This window comes from Cygnus olor, chromosome Z, assembly GCF_009769625.2.
Source record: "Cygnus olor isolate bCygOlo1 chromosome Z, bCygOlo1.pri.v2, whole genome shotgun sequence".
NCBI lineage: Eukaryota > Metazoa > Chordata > Aves > Anseriformes > Anatidae > Cygnus > Cygnus olor.
Genome location: NC_049198.1, coordinates 53078567 through 53104513, shown reverse-complemented (window position 1 = coordinate 53104513; position 25947 = coordinate 53078567). Strand labels below are relative to the sequence as shown.

The following is a 25947-nucleotide window of genomic DNA, read 5'->3' as shown; positions in this document are numbered from 1 at the left end:
CAGAGAGAAATGCTTGAAATTTCAATGTACATCTTACCATCCTTTCAGACTAAGCAGTTATGATTCTGAGTCACTCGAAATATTTCCAGAGTACTGTCTATTGTGACGTCTGACGTATGTGGGAAGGAGGACCCAAGAGAAAGGGAATGTTTTTAAAGCCTACCAGTCATGCAGTGGTAGTGAAAGAATTATGCACATCTGAATCTGTGGGTACTAAGGAACCTTAATGTAATGTTAATATTGCAGGATTAGGACAGGAAAACGCAGACGATGACATTTTGTTTAAAAAAGTTGTTCTCTGATATTCTGAGTACTTCACAACAAACCTAATTGAACAGCAGTGTATTAATACAACTAAAGACAAAAGAGCAACAAAGTCAGTCTATATGCAACATGGCTCACTTCCTGTTGTCAAAAGAATGTAGAAAATTCCAGGACACTGACGTTTTTGAGTATTAAATCCCGCCATACCGGCATTACATCAGCAATAGGGTTTGCTTTTCTTTAAAATTATGTTTAATCTTTGCCTTTGGTTTGGAAGGGAATTAGAAGTTATTTTGGAAGACAAAGCTGCAGCAAACCTCAGAAGACACAACAGCTTTTAAAAGGAGCATTTCCTAAACTCTGAAAAACTCAGTTATTTTATTCACGAGAACGTCATCTTCAATTCTGCCATTTGCTGTTAAATGTTTCCATCTATTGTGTAATTTCTGTTACGAAACTTTGATCTTTTTGCTCTGATTTACTAACATTTCAACTTTCACAAATGCCACCTCAAACTAGACTGTACAAAATAAACAGGATTTTTTTTTCAATTCAGTTACTTTCATGACTGTGATGGCAGAAATGTGCTGTTAGTTTTCCTACTTAAAAAAAATATACTTTTAAAGGTTTTCTTCAAGGCCTTATCTGTCAGACATATCCTTTTAATTGAATGCAAAAAAAAAATGAAACCATATCAGGTTAATGTAGCATATTTTGTCTTTCTTGGTAACTATGTCTAACTGATCTAATTATCTGGATGCACACACATTACAGTGTAACTGAAGGAGTAACTGTCCTACGCTGTTGAGAGTAACAGCCAAAAACTTCAACATGAATTTTAATAAAATCCTTACAGTGCTGCAAAAGTTCAGGATTTTTATTTTGTTTTTTTTTCTCCCAAAGCAGGAAAATGGATGTTTAAGTGAGTTAAAATACTTCAGCCCTAACTGCCCTTTCATTTATTAACCCATATAAAATTATTTCATGTATTTTTACACCATACCAAAGTAATACCTACAGCATTATTGCCATAAGCTTGAAGCTTACAACTTTAAATAGAAATTCTGTGCATTTTTCTTTGATGTGGAAAATCAGCTGATGGTCATGGGTGTATTTACTTGTACCTGTATTTAATACAGAATGCTTTTGCAAGTGTTCTGTCTTAATGATTATTCTTCTGTGTAGGAATATACTAAGAATTTTTGATTACTAGCTTTTCTTCTCCTGGTAGAAGAGATGCAAAACTGTGTATCCTGAGACCACTCACCATGACCCCACCTCCATCCGCCTTTCCCAGTAAATTGCTTTTCGAGATGCTCGCTATTGCTTAGAATGATTCTGTGCATCCATTACACAGCTGTGTAAGATAACGGGGAAGAAACGAGACTGGGCATGGAACCTTTCCTTTTTTTGTTTGATAAATAAAAAGCTGCAGGGTGAACTGAGGCACCTTCTTTTGGGAGTCAAGACATCAGAAAGTTGTCCTGTAGTTCTAGGACTTCCCACAGAAAGGAAGTAGCTAGGACCAGATGCTAGCAAACGGGCTTTGCTAGTTTAATAGCAGCTTTAGAAAAGCAAATCAGCAAGGCAAGTTGCATCAAGGCTGGATGAGAAGTCCACCCAGCTGGGGAAAATCTACTTTATCCCTCAACAGCAAAAGCCAGTAGGACTGCTTGTTTTTGGAGGTCTTTTGCGTTACACACATATCCCCACCGTAGGAACAGAACCACAAAGCCCAATGTGGTTTGCAGAATAGCTAAAAGAATAATAGAGTATTTACCTTCATACTGACAATTGCTACTCGGAGATTTGTTCCACCTAGATCCACAGACAAAGCACTCTGTGTCTCTAGAATATGGTCTATATCTTGAGAGATATTATCTTTGACAGGAGGAAAACAGAATTTCTTTTGCAATGGTTCTTTGAGATTGATAGATCTGAGGAACTTCAAAATCCTTGGAACAGCATTTCCATCTCCATATATTTTTGAGCTACAATATGAAAAAAGAGATCAATTTAAATGGAAATAACACTGCAATCTATGAAGTTTTTTACATGACAGGAGGCTGTAATACTGTATCACTACAAAATTATGGTATGACTATTATGACAGTGCTGCACCTCAGACTACTCAAGTGAGTCACAGGATATGGTAGAGTACAATAGTTTGATTACCATGCACAACAGTACACAGATTATGTAAATTCGGCATTAGCTCCATTTAGGAATATGGAATGTAGAAAAATGGAAAGTTAATCATTCCAAAAAAAAAATTAATGAAAGGACACACACATATAATAAAGTTCTAAAATTACGTAAATTAAGAATTTAACTTCTGTATGTGCTATGTGCCCAGACAAGATGTATTTATCAGAAATATGACAACTAATTAACAATAAATGGTACATTCATGTCAATTTGCTACAGAGAAGTCTCCTTTTAAAACATTACCATACCTAGTATCACACATTTGGTATTCCAGAATTTATTTTTATTACTTTACTGAGGTTCTTAAAAAATATACTCTTGATTCTTGTCCTTAATTAAACACATGTAATCTCTTGAAGTTTGTAAGAACTCCGTTATTTTAGAACTGTAAGTCAGTACTGTATGGCTGAAGAGGAATGAATTCATCCAGCAGCTCCTCTGGAAGCTTGCACTCAGGGCTCTCTATGTATCATGTCTGAAGTCAATCCAGCTATGAAGTAACATGTCCTTCAGGCAGGAGTTAGAGGCAGACAGTCAGGACGTTCTCCCTCATGCTGCTACTATGGAGCAAGCTATCATGTTAATCTAAGCCTCACATACGAATTTCTTGACTTTCTGTTGAATGTTAAATTCCTAGTTACACCAAAATAATCCTAGCAACATTTTGCTTTCCAGACACAAATCTGCACACCAGACATTGCACTATGATTCTGAATGAGACATGTAAAATGAAAAATAATTTGCAACCTCAGATTAGTGCACTAAGAAGAGTGATCAAATATGACCACCTCAGAACTAAATGCCTTTTTCTCTAACGTTTTAACATCTCAAAGGAAGACAAATGTACTTACCATGGGTACTGTTTACCAAACTGAAGCTGCAGAGCATGCAGAATCTTATCCTGTGTGTCAGCATCACGAACATGAAGAACATTTTCACCTAGACAGTGAAAGTTAACATAACAGGACAGGTCAGCTACTTACAAGACGTTACAGCATAAGAAGAAATCAATTTAGAAATTGCTTTAGAAATGAGTACATATAATTATTTTTGTTTACTATGAGCAGGAAAGACTCCAGCCAAATTAACATTAGTCTTCAACCTTTCTGTGCCTGCCCTTACTCCCAGTGAAGCAACACTGACTCCTATGGGATGCTGTCATGCCTTACAAAACACTGGAGAGTAAAGTACCTTTCAACAGAATACTACCATTAAATTAAAAGAGCACTGATGAGAAGAGGGAGGCAAATGGCTATTTGTGTCATATCTGTGTCACTGAAATACCACAATACAGTTAATTCCTGAAATGGTGATCAGTTCCTGTTTTAAAAGTGAAAATTGTATGCACAGGAAACACTGAACTAAAGGAAAAAAAATAGTTGCCTATTCTGCTACGCTCCAAATGGAGATACATTTTAACTTGTCCACAGACAAAAGCCTCATTATCTTAAGCAAAACATACAAACATCACTAACATGATACAGGAATAGCAAGCAAAGTTTTAAAATAGGTCAAAAATTATTTTGCACCGATACTGCAGGATGGTCTCTGTAAAACATTTGTTTTACTCTATTCCATGGAACAAAAAAAAAATCAAAACAAGACAGAAATATAAAGAAATTAAAAGTTATGTAGTTATAAAACACAAACCTGTAGTTACAAAACACAAACCTGTTTCTCTTCCTGTCTGACGTGTCCCCAGGTTGATAACAGGTGTACCAAATGCTCCCACCTCTCTGACACCACAACTGCTGTTACCAATCATACAACCAGCATGAGCGACTAGCTGAATGAACTGGTCAAACGGGACATGCTTCACTGCCCGAAAATTGGGATGATGTTCAATGCCCTTCTTCCTCATCACCCGAACCATCTCTTTGCTTCCTACGGAAAAACAAAAGGTACAAATAAATAATTCAAGTTCTGTTGCTCTGCTGAAAGCCTCAACACACAAAGGAGCTAAAAGCAGTCAGTTGAATTGTCACCTCTGAGCTGTTTTTGTTCCCTTTCAGGCATATAAGCGTAAGTGTGATCCGAAAATCCACTGTAAAAAGCCTTCCTGTAATATTTTAATTAGTGCAGGAGGCATTGAATGTTGCTTCTGCATGACACATGGTTTCCCTTCATCTTCTTCTCCACACTCAATGTGGAGAAGATGTCCTCCAGCAATGTGACATGGAGCTGCAGTGGATTCAAGCCTGATGCTGAAATCATCCAGCTCCATCTGGCTGGAGGTTCTGGGATAAAAACACTCTGTAAGAACCAACGTATGCTTTACATACTATCTATTATCTGTCCTTCTGTCATGCAGGCGTTTTACTCACCTGCATCCACATTGGGGAACAGAACAAGCGTTCTCTTGTTGAAGGAGATGAGTGCATCTAGAGTCAGCTCAAACATCTTTATGGAATGTTTAATATCTGTGGTTACAGGATGTTGCAAAGCAACTATATAATCTCTGGGTTTGACATCTTCACCTGTTCAAAAGGAAAAAGAAGAAAAGGTTTTGTTTGTTTGTTCTTTTTTGTTGTAGTTTTGTTTTTTGATTTTTTTTTTTAATTGGTAAAGAATAGTATGAGGAAGAGATGACACAGTTCTGAAACTACTGACGTGAAAGCCTCAACAGTCAAGGCACTGAATGGGATATCTTACGTGTAAATTTCAGTGCTACAATAAAACTCATCGGATAACAGGAGGTTCTAGCTTGTTATTTGCTTCTCTAAGTAAGACTCATAATTTTCACCTTTCTCTAAAACCCAAAACACTTAACATGCAGGTCTAGATCTAAAGCTTTGCAAAAGACCACGACAGAGTGGAGAGCCTGTTCTGACATCACTCTAAATCTGGAATAACATGAAAGCCCTGAAGCAGCTCTTAACTTTCACTAATGGCTTTGAGAAAAGAATGTCCTTCAGTGCTGTTTCACAACAGCAGGTGGACAGGTATTATCATTCTTACTGCAGTACATAATTCTCATTATCACTCATTACTCAAGTTTTCTGTCAGTTCTCCATCATCAGGCAAAGATTTTATTCACATTGCTTTAAAAATGTGAAAGCCATACTTGTTTTAGTACATTTGTTAAACAATTTATCTGCCAAATATTCACCTACTGACCTAGTAAGATTCTACCTTCTAAGTACACAAGTTATTGTGCCAGATAGCACATTGCTTTGTCAAACATAAAAAGCAAACACAAAACTCCACTATTTACCAAAATTACTTTTAAGCAAATTAACATGAAACATGTATGGCCCTGTTACAGTGAATTCCTGAAAAGAATGTTCAAAATATAAATTCCCTTTGATTTTTTTTCTGTAATTAGTCCTAAATAGCTCTGATTCTCTTTTGATATATCCTTTACACCATCATAACTGTTCATAGAAAAAGTCGATTTTTAAATTGTTCATATCAAAGAAGTTATCAATTTAAGGAAGGTTTTTTTTTGACCTTGTAAAAGGACCAGATATGTTTGCTAAGACAGATTTGTAGCAATACTGGGAGCAAATATACTGTTTTTTGTTGTTGTTGTTGTCTGTGTTTTGTTTTGTTTTGTTTTGTTTGGAAACAGGTTCATAATAATACCCAATTAAATAAACTAAAACCTGCTAGCAACAAGCCTGCCTGTCGTTTCCTGTACTCTACTCAAAGCCACTGGTCAACAGATCCCCAAGACTCCATCGACCACAGATTAATAACCCAGTTAGAGTTTGTCTGAACTCACTGGAATAACATTAAGAAGTGGACTGCTTACCTAGCCACACACGTATAACACTCATGTAGTCTTTATTTTTGGCAGAGAGAAGCTTGTCATACGAGGGACAGCCCGCTAAAAGGATGCGATCGTGGTCTTCACACATGGCTATCAAATGCTGCTCTGCACTCCTTGTGCAGCACACATGGTAATGGGCCAGTTTGGTTATAGCGTGCCTAATAGAGTCGTCAATGGTCCCACTGACTTCCCCGCCTTCAATGTGAAGAATGCGAATATTCATCAGGGCTGCAGATGTGGCTAGTGCCAAAGCATCAAATCTGTCACCGTGAACTATCATTATGTCAGGTTTCAGGCGATTCAGGACATCTGGTAACTTCACTAATGCGAGGCCCACTGACTCCACCATGGCTGCTTCATCCTCCCCTCTCACAATAGTGTGCAGTCTTGTATGAATATCGAAGTCATCTTGTTCAATCATGCGATAGGTGTTACTGAAGATAAGAGAGAAAGGGTTAGAGGAAATAAAACTTGGTTTTACAGCAACACAGCTTAACAGAAAAATTGCATACTAGAAAACTGTAACAGTGCTATGCTTGAACAAAGGCCCGCATATCCTTCACTAAGGAAACTAACTTCTAAGTTTAACCGAACATTCTAATCCATATGGAGATCTTCCCTCATATTCCAAATCCATTATGTTTTTCTAGACACCTTTAATGAGCAGTCTTGCTGAATGTGGTCTGGAAAACCCCAGATATAACTCTGCAGAGTCTTTTGGAGAACAGATATGAAGAACAGAATATAAGAAGATTTTCTTTTCAGAAAAGCTATGCTGATTCTTTACCAGTATATGGACTTTGCTGGACAAATGTATAAACACAACAGAGACAATGCAAAGCTGAGGACTCTATGTTCAAGTAAAATACCTTGCTGCTATCATCTAATAGAGAAAAAAGTTTTTTTTAATTTTTTTTTTTAAATCAGGTTAGTTTTATGGTGTTGAATACACCTTGCCATGTTACTGCATGAGAACAATGGCCAGTATAAAGCAGAGAGCATAAGGCTGAGAATGTGCAGGAGCGGAACTTCATTTCTTAGTAGTTTCAGGTAACAGAACTTCCCACAACCTCACAGAAAATCACACCTCAATTTATAAAGTGCCAAAATGTATAGTTAGGTAGTCCAAAATGTGTCTTTACTTGAAGATAAGCATAGCATTTCTAAACGTTCAGCAATGCTGGTATGCTGAGAACCTTATGCTCACATCTTACTTTGACTTGTGAAAGTGTTTTCCTACCAATTTCACTTAACTGAGTTCAATCTGATAAATGCACCCAGAGAAAAACAAAAACAAAAACCAACCTCAGCAATAAACATGCTTTTCTTTCTGCTTTTCTCCATTCCCTCAGCAAAGAGTATACTCACCTGGGATACAGGAAGTCCTTCCAAAGGAAGGGATCCAGAACAAGACATTCCATTTTCCCAGGCAGGTGATCTGACTGCTTACACAGAGGGTGTTACGGAGGGGACCCTAATCTCTCTTGCCAAGCCATACCTAATATACCTATTAGTTACTCATTTTGTCAGAGTAAAATGACCTCTCCCTTTCTTTCCCTGCAATCCTGGATGTGAAAACTTAACAGTATTCAACTGTGATACCAAATATATAAAGACTTTAATCAGTAAATATACAAATCGGAAGAGCTTCAGCTTAGAATGTCTGCAGACTATCTTTTTGTTGTGAAAGTTCAAAACTCTAACACACTTTTCTTTGATAATCATCAGATTCTGAGGGAAAGTTGAATGAATTGAATTTCTCACTTCATGAGAAATTCTACAATTTGGCTGAAAACCTCAGCTATAGCATTTACTAAAAACTTTCTAAAATTCCAAGATTGATTTGAAAAAAATATGCAATCTCAGAAGGAGCTGGGAAATGAAATAAAAAGTACTTGAAATGTCTGAAAATTTACATTTAAAATGTTGTTATGTGCATTCACGATGACAAGTAGTTTGTGACCCAGCATTTGCGATGTTATTGCCAACATAGCAGAAACAGAGTGGGAGAGGTACAAAAATCCACCTTACCCATAATCATCAATCAGGTGGGAACCAAGCACTACAACGTCAAGCTCAAAGAACTGTGGTTCTGCCTTAATGCCAAACATAATGGGAGCTAATTTTGAATAATCAGCACGGTTGCAAGTAGCAACACAAACACGTAGTTTGTGGTTGTTTCCATTCTTCTCCATGACTTCTTTTTGTTTCTGTTTTGAAAGATTCTTGAAATACAGTTCCTGGAAAAAAAAAAAAGAAAAAAACACAACATATTAATAATAATCTTTCTGGCAAGTATATGGTGTGCTTAGTGAACAGCATAAATAATTGCAGCCCAAAAAATGTGGGCACATGATCTCACCCATTGATAACAGACAACTGATAGCTTACAGTACCTATCATCAGAAGATTTTTAGAAGTACATTGTTTTAAAAAATCTAAATGTCACAATTTTAATACCTTATAAATAATTCACATATTCTATATAAGCAATATTTAAGTATTACTAATTTCAACTGTAATTAACCTTTGGAAGAAGGGGCAGGCAATGCAGGAAGACTACAGAGCTGTTGTCAAGTTGTGCAGGTAGAAAATTGGAAGTGCCAAAGCCCAACTGGAGCTCAGTTTGGCTAGTGCAGTAAAAGATAATAAAAAATGCTTTTTAAAATAGTTCAGTTGCAAACGGAGGATTAAGGAGAATCTTACTGGGTGTGGGGGAAACATAGTGATGAAAGGTGAGGATAAGGGTGACATACTTAATGCCTTTTTTGCCTCAGTCTTTATTAGCAACTGTTCCCAGGGTATCCAGCCCCCACACTTGGAAGACAGCCATAGGGAGGGAGACGAAGCACCTATAATACAATGAACTGTGGGTGAACTATTACATCATTTGAGCATCCATAGGACTACGGGGCTGAACAGGATTCATCCAAGGGTAGTGAAGGAGCTGGTGGAAGTGCTCACAAAGCCACTCTCAGTAATTTACCAGCAGTGCTGGCTGACCGGGGAGGTCACAGTTCACTGGTGGCTAGCAGATGGGACTCCAATCCACAAGGGGAGGAAGGAGGATCCAGGGAACTACACGCATGTCAATCTGACCTCGGTACTGGGGAAGGTTATAGAACAGGTCATCTTCAACTCCATCTCATGTGCCACTTGATAAGGCATGCAGCCTGCATGGGTTTACGAAAGACAGGTCCTGCCTGACTAACCTGATCTCCTCCTATGACAAGGTGACTCAGTTAGTAGATGAGGGAAAGGCTGTGGTTGTTATCTGCTTGGATGTTAGTAAAGCATTTGACACGGTTTCCCACAGAATTCTCCTGGAGAAACTGGCTGCTCGTGGCTTGAACAGGTCACATTTCACTGGCTGAAGAACTGGCTGGGTGGCTGTGATCAGAGAGTCACAGTGAATGGTGGCTGGTCACCAGCAGCATTCCCCAGGGTGTCTTGGGGATGGTTTTGTTTAACATTTTTATCAACCATCTGGGTGAGGGGATGGAGTGCGCCCTCAGCGAGTTTGTGGACAATACCAAGTCAGGTGGGACTGTCAATCTGCTTGAGCGTAGGAAGGTTTTGCAGAGGGATCTGGGTAGGCTGGATCGATGGGCTAAGTCCAATCACACAACATTCAAAAGCGCGCAGGCTCAAAGGGTTGTAGTAAATGGGGTTACATCCGGCTGATGGCCAGTCATGAGTGGTATCCCCAGGGCTCCATCTAGGGGCCAGTTCTCTTCATTGTTTTCATAAATGACTTGGATGCAGGACTGAAAGGTATACTAAGTAAGTTTGTGAATGGCTCTAAACTGGGAGGAGCTGTTGACTCCCTTTAGGGTGGAGAAGCCTTGCAGTGATCTTGACAAATCAGAGAGCTGGGCAGTCACCAACAATAAGATGTTTAGCAAGAGCAAGTGCTGGATGCTGCACCCGGAATAGGGCAACCCCGGATATACGTACAGAGTGGGGGATGAGAGGCTGGAGAACAGCCCCGTGGAAAGGGATTTGGGGGTTCTGGTCAACAGCAAGTTGAACATGACTCAACAGTGTGCCCTGGCAGCCAGAAGGGACAGCCATACCCTGGGGTGCATCAGGCACAGCATTGCTGGCTGGCTGAGGGAGGGGATTGTCCCGCTCTGCTCTGCGCTGGTGTGGCCTCACCTCAAGTGTTGTGTGCAGTCATAGCAGCAAGCCTACTGGAGTTCAAGAAGAATCTGCACAGCTCTCAGACACAGTGTGATTTTTGGGTGGTCCTCTGTGGAGCCAGGAGTTGGACTCGATAACCCTTGTGGGTGCCTTCCAACTCAGGATGTTCTATGATTCTGTGAACACTAAGCATCTGGTCCTGCATTTGGCTCTTAACAGCCCCATGCAGCGATACAGGCCTGGAAAGGGTGGCTGGAAAGTTGCCCAGCAGAAAAGGACCTGGGGGTGCTGGCTGAACATGAGCCAGCAGTGTGCCCAGGTGGCCAAGAAGGCCAACAGCATCCTGGCTTGCTGCAGAAATAGTGTGGCCAGCAGGACCAGGGAAGTGCTTGTCCCTGCGTACTCAGTCTGGTGAGACCACACCTCAAGTACTGTGTTCAGTTTTGGGCCCTTCATTACTAGATGGATACTGAGTTGTGGGAAAGTGTCTGGAGAAGGGCTACGAAGCCGGTGATGGGCCTGGAGCACAAGTCCTGTGAAGGGGCTGAGGGAACTGGGGTTGTTTAGTCTGGAGAAGAGGAGGCTCAGGGGAGACTTTATTGCTCTCTACAGCTACCTGAAAAGAGGACACAGTGAGGAGGGTGTTGGTCTCTTTTTGTCAGGTGAGAAGTTATAGTATGCAAGGAAACAGCCTTGAGTTACACCAGAGGAGGTTTAGATTAGACATTAGGAAGAATTTCTTCATGTAGAGTGTGGTCAAGAACTTGAAGAGGCTGCCCTGGGAAGTGGTAGAGTTCCCATCCTTGGAGGTATTTAACAGGTGCGTGGATGAAGCACGAAGGGACATGGCTTAGTGATAGGACTCAGTAGGTCAGGTTGATGGTTGGACTTGGTAGTCCATGAAGAAAAGACCTGGAGGTCTTTTCCAACCTAGATGACTCTATGATTCTAAGTAGTAGAATGGCTTTCCCTGTTCAAATGGAAACTTTTATGTAAGAAAATTATTGGTGCCTTAGTAGATCATGAAAAAAAAATCTATTGCAAAACCACAGAAAGGAACAAACTAGTAAGAGGTACATCCACTGACAGACTCCATTAATGAAAAAAAAAAAAAGTTTTTGGTCAAGTCAGTTTATGTACCTGTTAAACACACTTTAGTGAAGCAAAGTGAGTTAAATATTGACTCATAAACCCTTCCATACTATTTTGCAGGCCAAAGTACAGCAAGATATTAAATAATACAACATTAGATTACAGTAAGATAGCTTTTAGAGATAGTAAGGATAAAAATAACCATAGGTTAACAATAATCAAAACTCCAGATCACCTATGATTATCATTATTCTTATTAATATTATTTTTAAAGGGTTCCTGACAATTAAAATTCCCCAGGAAGCGACTATTTTTACAAGCAACATCAACAGTTACTGTAATAAGACATTTCCTCTAATTGACTTTTCCAGCTTGTCAAGTAGCTGATTAAACTACATTACGATGTTTAATGTTTACCTGTCCCATCCTAATCATTGTACCCTGCTGTTTTCACAACCCCACCACCACCCCCGCCTGAAACGTAAGAACTGGGAAAAAAAAAAAAAAAAACTTTAGAGAAAAATAGTTATGTCTTAAAAAAATGATACAGGAACTAAAATTGCACTGCCACCTCCCCTTCTTCCCCCAGCAGTAACCAAGTTGGTAGCACAGAATATCAGATCAGATATTGATAATTTTTCTTTACTTCTCCTTCTGAAAATAACTGGACTTCAAATGAGTACCATCCTTTGGGTATGAAATCCAATGTTATGTCAGATTTTTACTCCATTTTGGTAGCAAGTAAACTGAAGTTGACTTTTTCCAGCTTAATGGACAAGGATCACTCATCTCTGACTCAGATACAGCAGTATCAATCTTTCTACTCATTTTGATATCTAGGGAAGTTCTTACTATGCAGCTACTATGCAAGCATGACAACAACACTGACTGTCCAATTTCACGCCCTTTTACATTTAATTTTTTGCTTTTTACACTGCACTACAAGTTTGTGGTGGGGAAAACAGAGAATTACTTCCACAAGATATTAGCTATGATGGAAGGCCCAAATTTTATTCTTTTGGAGGAGACTCAAGGTTAGATGATAGTCTGGAGTAGCATACTGTACACCACACAAATAACTTAACAGAAAAAAGTTTTCAGCTTTCTCACATTCTGACATCAAAAAAAATCTCCCTTAGTTGCTTTTCTGTTACTGACAGTTTTTTGTACGTACTCCTCTGTGTACATCTTATAAGCAGGAAAAAAAAAATACATTTTCCAGTAATTTTTTAAAAGAAGATCTATTAGGCTATTATTATTAGGCATCCCACTCTCATGACATATATATAAAACTTCAGCAACTTTTTAAAGATTTCCCTATTTGTAATTCTTATTAGGTTTTATCACACATAATGAAAAAATATTTTGCGTTAAGTCATGTCAGGACTATCAGGAATCTGTCCTGAGTTGACAATGGTAAAACATATTTCTAGTCTCCACTTGCAATCTGTAAGGGCTCTACAAAACTAAAATTGGCATGGTGATTTTTTTTTCCCTAGCACAACTCTAATAACAGTGATTCCTGGGTAGTTTACCTTTCAAAATGAAACTAAAGTGGCAAAAAACAGTGACGGCTGGCATGACTCAGCTCACCAGAAATGGCATTTCTCATTCATCCTAGCACAGTAGCAATACCAACCAACTTCAGCAGAATAGACAGAACCTGGAATTTCAGCAATTGATTATTATGACAAATAAAGCTGAGTTCTATGGGTTCAGCCACAAAGTAATAAATATTATTTGTTTCACAATGAGCAGAGGCTCATGGTATTTTCATTAGAACTTTGCTTCAAAAGTAGTATGTTAAGTAACTACTGGTTTACACTTCCAAAGGGTCAAATAATAATCTTTCAGACAAATTACTTCCTCCTGCTGAAGACTTCTGCAGTTATGTGTGTATATGCTTGCTGTTTTAATTTTGTCTTTTTGTCCAAGAGGCTTGAAATATTTTAAACATATATAAGCAATTCAGTACCTAATGTCAAAAATGTAGAGAAAGGATATTTGTAGAGTTCTAGATGACATATAAAGTTAGATCAGAGAAGACATCACCCTGCATCGCTGAGTGAAACCTTAAACCACATCAGCTAGACAGAGATCTAGCAGCACCACTGCTTTCCCATTTCTAAACCAACCTCTTTTGGGAGATGCTTCTAACCAGGACATCCTGTCTTTGCACGTGTGAAAACAGCTACTAATTCAAATGAAGTCACACTGAAGATGTGAAGGAAACTTCTTACATCCCTGTAAGCTTGCCTTTGAACCATCATGAATAAGGATCCTATAATTAGAAGCAAACCTCTCACAAGACCTCTCAAGCCATCCGCTGCAGCATACATATCCCAAACAATACAAACTGAGAAGCCAAGGCAGAAGGGCACAGAACAAAGACGTGACGAAGCCAGCCTACCCAAGGTCTGCTTAGTGCAAGTTATCTGTCTTATCTAGAGCCACCACTTTCCTCTGACAAAGCAGATATCTAATCATTTAGAAAAAGCAGGCTTTAGAGAAACAGAATAATTTTCTGTCCTCCTCGATCTTCAGGCAGCATCCAAAACCCTAGAACCATTTAATCCACAGCTATAAAATACCATCTAAAAGACTGAGTCTGTACATTGCCAAAAAAACATCACAGTTCACCGTAACTACAGGTCGAATCACTACAGCCCAAATCTTTATGGCCCCACATTTAGTTACAGCTGCGGCAGCAGCCTCTGGAATCAACTTCCGAGGTAGACAGGGAGATGCACCAAAGGCGTACGAATCGCCAGGACAGGAACCAAAACAACCCGTGCCATTTGTGCATTTCCACTTCAGCTAGGGTTCGGGAAGCCCCACAGCAGGGTTATTTTCAGTGCTAAGCCTCTGTAGCGTGTAAGTTTTATAAGTAAGCCACACACAGGCCTTGGTGCAGACACAGCTTTTGTACCGCTGGCTGTCGCTTCTGTCCCCGCATAACCCACACACCTCCCTTACCAGAACGGCCAGCTAAAAACCAGACGAGTGTTAAATACATCCAAAGGGGACATTTGTCACGGCGGGGGGGGGGAGGCGAAGGGCTGCGTCCCTCCACGGGACCCACACCCCGCGCACGTACACATATATATGTATATATATGCATATATATGCATGTGTATGTGGGTATATGTGGGCATATGTGGGCATATCCACCTCCGCGCCCTGCTGGAGCCCCCCGCGGACACGCGCGGCCCCCCCTCCTCGCGCGGCCCCCCCCCCCCTCGCCGTTCCTTTCGGGGGGTGCGCGCTCCCGCTCACCTCTGCGGCAGGACCGCACGCTCCCACCCACGCCGCATGCGCGCCCCCGCGCGGCCCCGCCCCGCCGTCGCCGTGGCGGCCGTTGGAGCCGCGCGCACCCGCGCCAAGCACCCCCCCCCCCCCCGCCCCGTCCCAACGCAGGCGTGGCGGTGTCCGCCCCTGCCTCAGCCCGCCGGGCCGTGAGGAGGCGCCCAAACAAAAAGTGTCGGTGGCGAGTGACACGTCGTCCCAGTCAAACGAGAGGGTTTCGCTGTCTGTTTTTCTCCTTCCGATGGGGCTTGCGTTGTTGTGCTGTTGTATGATCATATTATCCGCTGAAATCTGAGAGCCCGGTGTGGGAGGGCTGTCCGTCCGACTCCTACAAAATAGCAAGCTCACCTCACGTTCATCCGCTTGGCGCCTGTACTCTGTGACAGACTTTTTCAGTCCAAAGTGTATTTTTGTTCATCCATCCATACAATGTGTACGGTTCCTCAAAGCCCTTCTGCCTTTGCCCTCTGCCTCCCAAACAAAAATACACCTTAGCAGTGGCTCCTGTGTTCAGCACAGCCAAAAGAAAATAGATGCAAGGAATGGGGATGGCTGTTTTCCTGTCCTTTAGTAAGGGAGAAAAAGTCTTTTCTCACAAGGCTCTGAGGAACAAATACTGAGATCTTCAACTAAAAATACCTTAAGTGGCTATTATGGCAATATAGATTGTCAAACAAAAGAACAACAAAACAAGGCAAAACTTATCCTTGGGAATATTTCAAATTCTGTTTCATAGAATCATAGAATATCCCCAGTTGGAAGGGACCCATAAGGATCACCGAGTCCAACTCCTAATGACTGTTTCCCAAGAAAGCGATAAAGAGCATCTTACAGTGAGGTTCGGAAAGTCCTCAGATGGCTGTGGTGCAGTGAGTCATAGCTCCTCAAAGCTTCCGTGTCTCGGGAATAGGAAGAGGGCAGCACACCCATGTCTCAGGTTTCTGGGAATCTTGACATGCTGACCAGAGGCAGCAGCAGCTGCTGGATTGCACCACAGGTTCAATTCATGTCACCCTTGGTTTCACTGTTCTACGCACAACTAGATTTTCTTTGTACACATTGCTCAAAAGCCCGTGTGCATTCTGGAAATGTCATTATACACAGGTTTGAATTGTCTCCTGCAAAGGCTTTTGGGTTATGATAAGTTCACCAGAGAGGCTCCAGCTGGTTTCACTGAAACAGAAGCAGAGGCTCACAGAATGCCTAAGGTTGGAATTGCCATCTGGAGGCCACATGTTCCAGTCTCCTGCTCAAACTGGGTCATCCAGAGCTCAAGACCATGTCCAGGCAGCTTTTGCAGATCTCCATGAAAGGAGAATCCACACCCAAAAGACTCCTGACTGTAAAAAACATTTAATTTTCACCTGGTAAAATGTGAATCTCCTTTTATTCTACATGTACTTGTGTCTTTGTAAAGTTTCCAGTTGTGCCAGCAAGAATTTTGATTTTTTTTCACTTCCTTTTTGCACTTTGCCAGCAACATGTTGTAAGTAAAATCTATATAGTCTTTAAGTTATGAAATCTAGGTAGGAAAGTTTCATTTTTGACCTTTCATCTTGTTTAAAATTTCAGTGTATGCATATTTATATAAATTCTCCTCTGAAATTTAACGTGCATGAAAGTTTTACCTTCTAGTCTTACACATTTTTATGAAAGTAAAGGTCTCTCAAAGTTTCTAGTTCTTCATTTAGAGTTTAGTTCTGATTTTCCAAGACCACAACTCAATCTTCCAGACAATTAACAAACTCTATTCTACGGCATTCTGGAGCAGCTTCTCTGTTCTTCTTCAGCTTTAATTCTCATTTCAGTTGTGGATTATCTGTCTTACTTATCTGGGAATACTGAGGAAGAGCCTGAATCAAACAAATGAGTGTATGGTTGAGTGTAGATATTTATAAATTCTGAATTATGCAAGTACTTATGCAGCTAGAAGCAATCACATTGAGGGTTATTCTTAGCATGGCATCAGTGCATCTCCTGGTATGTTTTCTCCAGAAATGTTTCAGCATCTTGCAGCACGAACTGCAGCACAATGGGCAAAGTTTATGCTCCTTTCAGTTATTTCTCCCTCACAGACCTCACACTGCATAAATTGAACAAAATTTCTCTTGTGTTATGGAGTGAGCCCTGCCCCAGTCTCTCCAGCAGAGAGACAAAGACTTCCTAGAGAGATGAGATGGGAGGAGAAGATTCAGCCATAATCTGCCTGCTCCTGTCAGCCCCCTTTGCTACCTGCAATCTCTCAGGGCACAGAAGATGGCCTCTGCTCCCACCAAGTCCTGAGGGAGTACTGGGGCTCATTAGGGTAGCAGGGCCTTTGCGGTCACATTAATTCATTGCCCCCCTCCACACGAAAAAGCTATGCAGAAATTGGGGCAGCCATGCAGGGACTAAACGGACATTGATACGCAAAGAGTTGGGAAATGCGGAAGATGGGCTTGCTTCTTTCCAGAGAGGGCATGCTGCTTAGGATTTGAACAGAAGGAGCAAGATCTTCTGTCTCGATCTGCAGCTGGTTTAATGATCACCCTGTTTGGGAAACCACCCCGAATGAGGTGACAGGTGCTAAAGCACAGTCTGGACTTGCACCAAGGGGCCTGTCAGTGCATAGCTGCACTGTCATGCAGTGTGGGCAGACTGAGTCAGTACCACTACGATCTTCTGCACTGAGGTTAAGCACAGTGTTACTTCCTCATGCCTGAAAGCAAAGCAATATGTATTTTTAAATCAGCATCTACATCAGGTGGGGCTCTAGTTAAGCCTTTCCTTTACTCTTCATTTACATCGATTCTATTTACATCAAAACCAGTTTGCTGAGTATCAGGAAGTGAAAACTCAGTATAAATTTTCAAAAAGTAACTAGAAGCAGCTGTCCATGTCCATTCTGCGCTGTGCAGCCAAAACCACTTGAAAGCAGCTTGAATTTTAGAGGTAAGGACATAGGGGTTTCAGAAAAGCAGGTCCTTCTGACACAGTCATCATTTCCAAAGAAAGTGGCCACAGTGCTCAGCTGCTGTGAATGCGCTCTGTTACGAATATCCTATATAGGAAAAGACCAGGTAATGCCTACAACACAATATAAGGAGAATACAAGCTGATACACACAGTAGGGAAAGCGTAACAGGTTATTGCCTTCCTGTTTTTTCTGTTTGTTCTTCCCAGTTAAAACTGCCAGGTGAGCAGCGCACAGTCAACAGTAACTGTAGGTGACCACAGCGGTGCATTAGCTAGGTCAGTATCATCACATCAGGGGCTTGCAGCTTCTATCTGATGTTTCAGAAAAAATGGGAAGAGAGGGAGGATGAGAAAAAGCCATTTATGCTACGCAAAGGGAGATGTGGGGTTCCCTCCTCATCACAGCACAGATCTCTCACGTCTTTGCTCAGTATCTTGCACCAAGACAGACAGATGACATGCAGGTACAGTGGTCAGGCAAAGAACTTTTTGCAAAGGGAGAGGAAATCCAAAACTGTGTGAAAATCTGTTCTGTCTTGGGAAGGTTACCTTAAAACCAGGTCCATCAAAACCCCAGGCAGGAAGGAGAGTTGTGATTCTCATTGAGGTTACTACAGATTGGCTACAAAATACTACAAGACTTTCTATAGAGTTGCCAGTGTTTTGTAACAGATCAACAACCTCTTCTTCCTCATCAGAAAGATGGCATATGCTGATATCTGGTGCTTTATGGCGTAATTTATATTTACTGGTAATATATAAAATTTGACTCAAGTTTCCAGCCAAGTTTCCAGTAACTAAACGAAGCTGTAGGATGCAATAGATGTGTGGTATGAAAGGCAGCCTCTGTGCTGGGGGACTCCTTGCACAGGGGGAGGATACCATCTAAAACCAATGCAAAGCAGTGGAAAGAGTGCTGACAACCTCAAAGTGATTTTTATCATGCCATTCAATCTCTAACAACTCGAGCCATTCTCTTCATTTCAACTGAAAGAAATGCTAAACTTTTCTTTCTCTAAAATTAAGATAGCGGAACTGACCCACTTTCTGCTGCCATCATGTGATTGCGTGTGATCTCTGCTTGTGTGATCTGTCCAACTCTTCAACGGGGCCTGTTTGCTGTACTTGGGTTAAAAGCTCTTACGGATATGGTTTGTCTGTCTCAAGCTACGCTCCTGTTCGCTTCTGCTAGAATAAACTTGACTGCTGTTGCTGATTCATGCTTGTTGACACATGTCAAGCATCCACTAGGGAATATAGCACAGTTTAACATACCCAAGCTGGCTTCAAAGCAGTTGGTCTTGAACAATGGTGGCAGCCGAGCTGGGATGATGCTCGTAGGGGGATTTTCACTCAGGACAGCACTATGCACTCTGCTGAAGCCTGTGCTGTGTGTCTAAATCGACTGATTAATAGAGAAGATAGTCTGATTAACACTAGTTGGGGCATATTCAAACAGGAATGAATACAGCCACTGCACACACTGAAGCGTACTTGGACAAAAGCTGGGGAGGAACTGACTTGGTTGCAAGATGCCATCATTAGGGGAGGACAGCAGGTAAGTCTGTCAAGTACCAGATCCCACGTCACTTTCAGGCAGGAGACAAATTTGTCAGGCAGGCTGGCTTGAGGAAAACGTGCTGCAGAAACAGCCATGTCAGCTGGATGCAAATGGCTCTCAAATGTGAAAGACGAGAGAGCGAAACCAAGTTCCTCCGATAAACTTTCTCAGTTTTGGTCACTTTTGGCTTTTATCACAATGGCAAGTTACTTATTTCTCTTTAAAGAGGGAAGTTTGCAAGACTAAGCTTAATTCTCTATCTGGCTTCCAGCGGAAGCTAAAGCTACGTCATTTCTCCTTCAGGCCTCCTGTATTATCACACTAAAGATGTGAGATACCGAAAGTTTCCGTGTTCCAGTAGTGCCATGGTGCTAATCCTGCCTTCACTCTCCACCAGCCCTCTGCCCTCACTCCAACCTTCCTTTCAGCGATGGAGCAGGGCTTTTTGTCCCAGTGATGTTTGTGCAGAGAGACAGGGGGTGCACTGGGCCCACCATGCACGGGTCTGCAGAGGCTGTGAGGTCTGGCACGCGTGCAGAGCACTGTGCTGTCATGGAGCGGGAAGTGCGACAGGCCAGAAGCTAGGAGAAGGGGGCAGGAACCACAAATAATCATCTAGTGATAACACTGCCTATTTTTTTTTCCACTTAAAATTGACATATGGCATTGAAAAGCATGGTAAATGGCTGGCAGTAAGGACTACATCATCAAACTCTGGCCTCCTGTCAGTATGAATACTTCCTGCATTGTGAGCAGATCTAGAGGTTCCTACTTGTTCTTCTTGTCCAGCTAGTGTGTGTGTGTATATATATATATATATATACATACACCTTCCTTATCCTTCCTAAGGTGCTACAGCATCTGTCTTGCTTGCAGCTGTGTTTTCAGTGTGGGAAAACTATCTGGTCACAAATATTAGTCAAAGTAAGCAGACTATCTGCTCACGAATATTTGGTAATTCCCAATTTCTAATTTTAAGGGGTATTAATGCTGCTATATAGTTACAATAAATAAATAAATAAATCTGTTAATCAAGCAGTGATCTAATGTCAAGAATAAAGAATGATATTAGTAAACATGTATTTCCTCCTGTTTTCCATAGAAAAAAAAAATTGGTTTGTATGTACATTGTGAACTTCTACCTTGGCTATTAGCTTCACTAAGACCAAAAAACAAAAAAGTGATGGAAGAAGAATATTTGATTGTAAAGGTGGTTATGCTACACAATACAGTTTACAATTTAAAAGAGGGCTGGGGAAATTTTGAAAGAGAAAATAAAAAGGGCAAAGAAGTGATTTTTTTTTTCCCCCTGTAGCTGTTCACTAAGAAAAGGGCAAATCCTTCTGTCTTGGAAGCTTATAACATACCGGATTTCATTACCTTAGTTAGGCAAACATCACCTTTAATTGTGTGACTTTTAGAGCAATCTTAAATCCTACACTATGGCTGTGAATGGCTGTTATTAGTTCCTGAAACAATTTCATATTTTTCATTTGAAGATGTTTGTAGGGATGTAGTGGAAGGATCAAATGCCAGCTGAAAGCACAGTGTTTTCTGTATTAAGCATTGTATAAAAGTACGTTTGTTTTTAATTCTGGGTCAGGAATGAAGCGTCCTCATTTTTTTGTTTGGAATATCTGTAGCTCTTATTTTCATTGCTAGCAATCTCCAGAAATGGTTTTCTTTTCCAAGCAACAAGCAAAAGTCAAAGAAAATTACGAACAAGCACACAATTTTAAAGGAGGTACTATCTCTAAAGACTGTATAAAAAGCCTGCCACGAACCTTCTGTAAATGTGTTTTACTTGGACAGGAAGCCAGAACCTTGTAAATGACAAAGAGCAAAGCTTTAGAGCTCAGGATGACATTTAGAAAGAAAGAAAAAATAATGGTTTGAAAAAAAACCCACAACAACAACCATGGTAAATGGTAATTTACTTCTTTCCTTCCTTCCTTTAGATAGTTATCTGAAACAGACACTCACATAAAAAGCATATGAGTGGTTATTCAGTGGTTATTCTTACTTAACCTACAGGATAGTCTCATTTCTCAGTTGGATTTGCTATCCGTGTTATTTTATTAGAGCTTTGATTTAATACGCAGTGTTTGAATGAAAGACAGTCCAGAATCACAAAGAAGTAAAACCAAATGCTGTAACACTCCCTGATTTTGCAGGAAAGGCAGCTCTCCCTACAGATGCTCTGACCTCAGCATGCACATCCACTGGCTGCGCTGAGTCCCTCTGGGAAAGACCATACAACTCAAACACCACCGAGAGACAAGCAGCCTATTTTTCCCAGGACAGGGTGTGTGCCAGGATGTAGGAGACCACCCAAAATCGTGTGGTTAGAGACCACCTTACGACTGGCCTGGCCGCCCAGGCAGTATGTGTTAGAAACCAGCCCAAACGTCCCTGCCATTTGGCTACTGAGACTCCACGCTGCGAGAGGTGCTACCTCTTACTTTTCCTGCACTTTCTAAAACGCCCTGTGCCTCTGGAAGGCAAGTATGAAGTATCGACACCGTGTAGGTGGCCTCGTGCCTGCATCTTCTCATGCTAAGTGCTGTGAGACATCCCATTCTTTTAGAATGAAATTATAAGAAAAAGTGGGCAATTTGAACAGGATTATCCAAAGGATATTTAAGGCACTTAAAAGGATATTTAGAGGCACTTTGTGGGAAAATCCCTATGACTGGCTCCCACCACATGACATCATGCAGGTTTACAGAAAATGCTAGAGGGGTCCTTGACTCTACCCTCGTCTCAGTTTCACACTGCCTATAAAAATCCCCTTTCCTTGAGCAGCGCAGCACTGATGGGAATCCCACTTCCTTATTTATTTCCCACAGTGTGGGCTGCCAACCTGCTCGCTAGCTAAAACTCTCCAGGCTGCAGGCAGACCTGCTAACCGTGAAATGGTGAGGCAGCGACGGAGCAGAGGTGAGGAATCTTCTGGTGGAAGAGTGCTGCCAGCTCAGAAAGTCCCCTTCGCTTTTGGGTAGTGACATCCTACTTTAAAGCCTGGGAGGAAATGCCAACCTTCTGTTTCCATCCATGCTGCCGACTCCCTTACTATGAATGTGGAGCTTTGTTAGTTTTCATTCCTGTCCCTAGGCTGGTTTACTCTTTAGCATCCGATGTACTGACACAGTGGTGTGGTGTTCAGACCCGGGGCCCCGTGGGGAAACAACAGCTACAAGAGGGCAAAAAAATGCTGTCAATGAATCCCTTAAAAATAAGGACACGTTTTCAGTGTTTGTTGGGAATCCGTTTCTTTAAAGCCTACAAAAGGGATGCCTTCAATGGGAGAGTATCCAAGGTGATGGTACTTCTCAATGCCTGCGGGTCTCAGGGAGACCAGGAGCCAAATTTGTGGCTGGGAGGCAGGAGTAAATCAGGGATGTGTAGAGAAACACGTGATGGAAACAGCCGCTTCCAGCTGACATGGTCTGACATTCGGATTTGAACGGGACAAGGCTCCTTAGGTTTTGCGCCTGGGCAGGCATCCCCACCAGTGCCTTTTCCACACACCCTTCCTGCACGCCGACAGCCGTATCTTCTGGTCACGGGAAACAACCGACAGGCAGCCGGAAAACCTGCTCCACAGGTGGCAAAGCGAGCAGCCCGGGGTGACAGCGCCGGCAGAGCTACCTCCGGCTGGCCAAGGGGCAGGAGGGCTGCAGCCTGCCCCGGGGAGCCCTCTCCAGAGGCTGGCTCTTCGGCCCCGCTCCAGGGCCACCTCGCCGACCCCTGAGGACCTGTGTCCGCCTCCGCCCTGCCCTTCCCTCAGGGCTGCCTTCGCTTCGGTCCCGTTACCCGATGCCTTCGGAGACCCCCTGCCTGGAGACGCTGCCCCACGGGGCTGAGCCCTCTGGGGCTGAACCCCCCGGTCCCGCTGCCTGCCTTCACGGCCCCTCTCCCCCTCACCGCCCATACATCCCGCTCGGGGCGCGAACCCTAAATCCTCCACACCCTCCCGTGACAGGAGACCCCCCCCCCCCCCCGGGATCCCTCTCCGGGCACTGACCCCACCTGGGCCAGGGGGGGCTCACCGGGGGGGGCAGCGCTACCGACCCCGGCTCCCTCCGCCTCGCCTCGTCCCTCCCGCAGCCCCCCGAAGCCCCCCGGGACCCGGCCCCGACTTACGTGGGGGCCGCGGGCGGGCGGCTCCCGGCGCGGCGGCGCGTTGGTCCCCATGGCGGCCCCGCAGCGCGGCCGCTGACAGGCCCGGGGAGACGGGGCCGGGGACCGGGCCGGGGACGGGGCCGCCGCCGCGGGAGCGGCTCCCGGGGACCGGGGGACGGCGACGGGGCCGCGCCGGGACCGCCCCGAGCCGCAAGCGCCGCCCTCGGCTCGGCGGGGGGCGAGGGGGAGGTGGGGCGGGAGGAGACGGCGGGTACCGGGGGTGCGCGGGCGGAGAGGGGCGGGCAGCGGGGTGAAGGCAGCCGGGGTGAAGGCAGGCAGCTCTGTGGATATCACCAGCTAATATCCACTTCTCCTGGGGGTGTAGGTGGCTGGGGTGCAGGCAGCTGGGGTGCAGGTGGCTGGGGGTGCAGGCAGGCAGCCCTGTGGATATCCCCAGCTAATACCCACGTCTCCCGGTGTTATTAACGCTGCCCAGATCTCTTCAGAACAATAGGGACGCGTGGCTCTCACCAGGCGAGGAGCTGGGAAAGCTGTCACGGCATTGATATCGAACAAGCGGCTCCTCCAAGCACGGGTCTGGAGGACAGCAGTGGCCAGAACTTTGGATGGATGCTTCCTGACGCTTCTTGCTTTTCTGTACCCCATTTCAAGGCTGTGTCCTGCTGTGTCCTGCCTGCAGCGCTGCGTTTCTGCCCCCCTTTCAGGGCCCACACACTGGGAACCCCATCCCAAGGGAGCCCGCAGTGCCCCCTTCCCCTGCAAGGCCCAGAGCTGCTGCAGGCACCTGTCTGTGCCCTGACATCATTTCACGTCATTTTGGGGTACCTGCAGTTCTTTGCAAACTGCCTTTTGGTTTTTGATACGTGGGCCTTGTTGTGTGCGGAGAAGTGACTCATCTACAGCCATTCCCTCCTTTCCTGTTTTTTATTCCTTTTTTATTCTTTTTCTTTCTTTCCTTCTTTTTCTTTTTTTCTTCCTGAAGCAAACATGTTCAGCCAAACATGTTTATAGCAAAAGCACCACAATAAGCAGATCAGTGTACAGCACCTGCAAATTCTATCGAGTGGCTCCTACTCTACGTCCAGATTTATGGCTATAGACAAGTCAACGGCAGTGGTCATGACTATTGCTGAAAGATTTTTTTAGCTTGGGATCAAACTGCTGTGCAGCTAGCTGTTTTAATTCATCCCTTTGTAACCATGGCAGTTTATCATTTTTGCATTTTGTTAGCAGCGTGTTTCTAGCTGCTCATTTTATCCCATTACGTACCTACAAGGCAGGCTGCTGCATAAAGCATTAGAGAAGGAAGAACAATAAAGCAGCAACAAAAGGCTTTAAAAGACCGGGTACATGTAGAATTAGAGAAAAAGGAGGTACTTTGTTAGTTTGCTGTGAGCTGTATGCCGCATTATTTTCCCTGTTTTCCACACGTATATCTGGCATGATTTTTTTTTCTATGTGTTTTAACTGTGAGCACATTTTCTATTATGCTCTTAGCTTTTTCTCTCTCAGAAAAATACCCAATTTTTTCCTTCTTCAGTCTAATCTGAACTCTGCCAGTGTAACACTCTTCTACTGAAATCACATCCTCCCTCTCCCCCCATGTGCTTGCAGCTCTCAGTGTTTCTTGGCACTGAAATATTCACTTAATAGATTTTCTTCTCCTAGGGCAGTATTATGCATGTGTATATGTTTCTGCATGTAGATAAGTATATATGCAGGTGGATGTTTTTTTAAAAAATTTGCCAGGGAGATTTCAGAAAACAAGCTGCGTTCAAATTTCCCCGTACCAGATACTTGTCTGCTATAATTTCCCCATTGACGAAGGCCATTAGAATTGGAGCTGGAGGCTCTGTCTTTCCCCTGGGACTACACTACAAAGCAAAAAACCAAGCAAACACAAAAACCAAATCCCCACGCACTTCCTCGAGCCAAATTCCCTTCTTACTGTACTTTTCCACCTCAGCAGAGATTGGTCATCCTGCTTCTCCAAATCTCACTTGCCTCACATGAGACCTTTACTTCCTACTCTCCTGATGATTAATCCACCTCCAGTACAACTGGCCTTTGTTCTGGATTGACAGTAATGCACGTTCATTCATCTAACTCAATTGTTCCTCTAGTACTGTATTATATGGCACTGTGGAAAACCTAAGTCTGGCAGGAACTGTGTCTGGTGGGTCACTTCCATGAGCTCTACGCCCAGCGTTAGGCCTCTGACTGTCGACTGGGTCTTTTTGCTATTCCCAGGAGCAAAGCAGGAGTCACAGAGCACTGGGCATCAGGCTGAGGCATTCCCAAATCTGCTCTGAAAACAAACCAGCCGTCTTCAGACAAATGAGCTTTGCAGGGATGTCAGAGGTCCTTGCCCTGGTCCCTTGTGCCACGCAGGTTGTATTGCTGTGTTCCCCTGTGTTCAGGAAAACAGACACAGGATCCAGAGGTGCAGTAAAGCACCCCAAAAGCGTTTAAGGTTCTGCACCGAAGCAGTCTGAGCAGC

General features: G+C 43.1%; 1 protein-coding gene across 2 annotated transcripts in view; it reads right to left on the bottom strand.

Annotated features, from left to right (window-relative positions):
- GNE (glucosamine (UDP-N-acetyl)-2-epimerase/N-acetylmannosamine kinase) overlaps positions 1-23604 on the bottom strand; it is a 33100-nt gene extending 9496 nt beyond the window's left edge. The window contains exons 1-7 of one of the 2 annotated variants that reach the window (XM_040540066.1): positions 23448-23604; positions 8276-8484; positions 6227-6678; positions 4797-4949; positions 4144-4356; positions 3324-3411; positions 2045-2255 (exon numbers count right to left, since the gene is read on the bottom strand). In XM_040540066.1, the coding sequence (XP_040396000.1) occupies positions 2045-2255; positions 3324-3411; positions 4144-4356; positions 4797-4949; positions 6227-6678; positions 8276-8484; positions 23448-23498 (1377 nt within the window). In that variant the 5' untranslated portion in view covers positions 23499-23604. Of the gene's footprint in view, positions 1-2044; positions 2256-3323; positions 3412-4143; positions 4357-4796; positions 4950-6226; positions 6679-8275; positions 8485-14755; positions 14842-23447 lie in introns of those variants that run through there. The other variant, XM_040540067.1, reaches the window with a different exon arrangement.
- Between the last annotated feature and the right edge of the window lie 2343 nt (positions 23605-25947).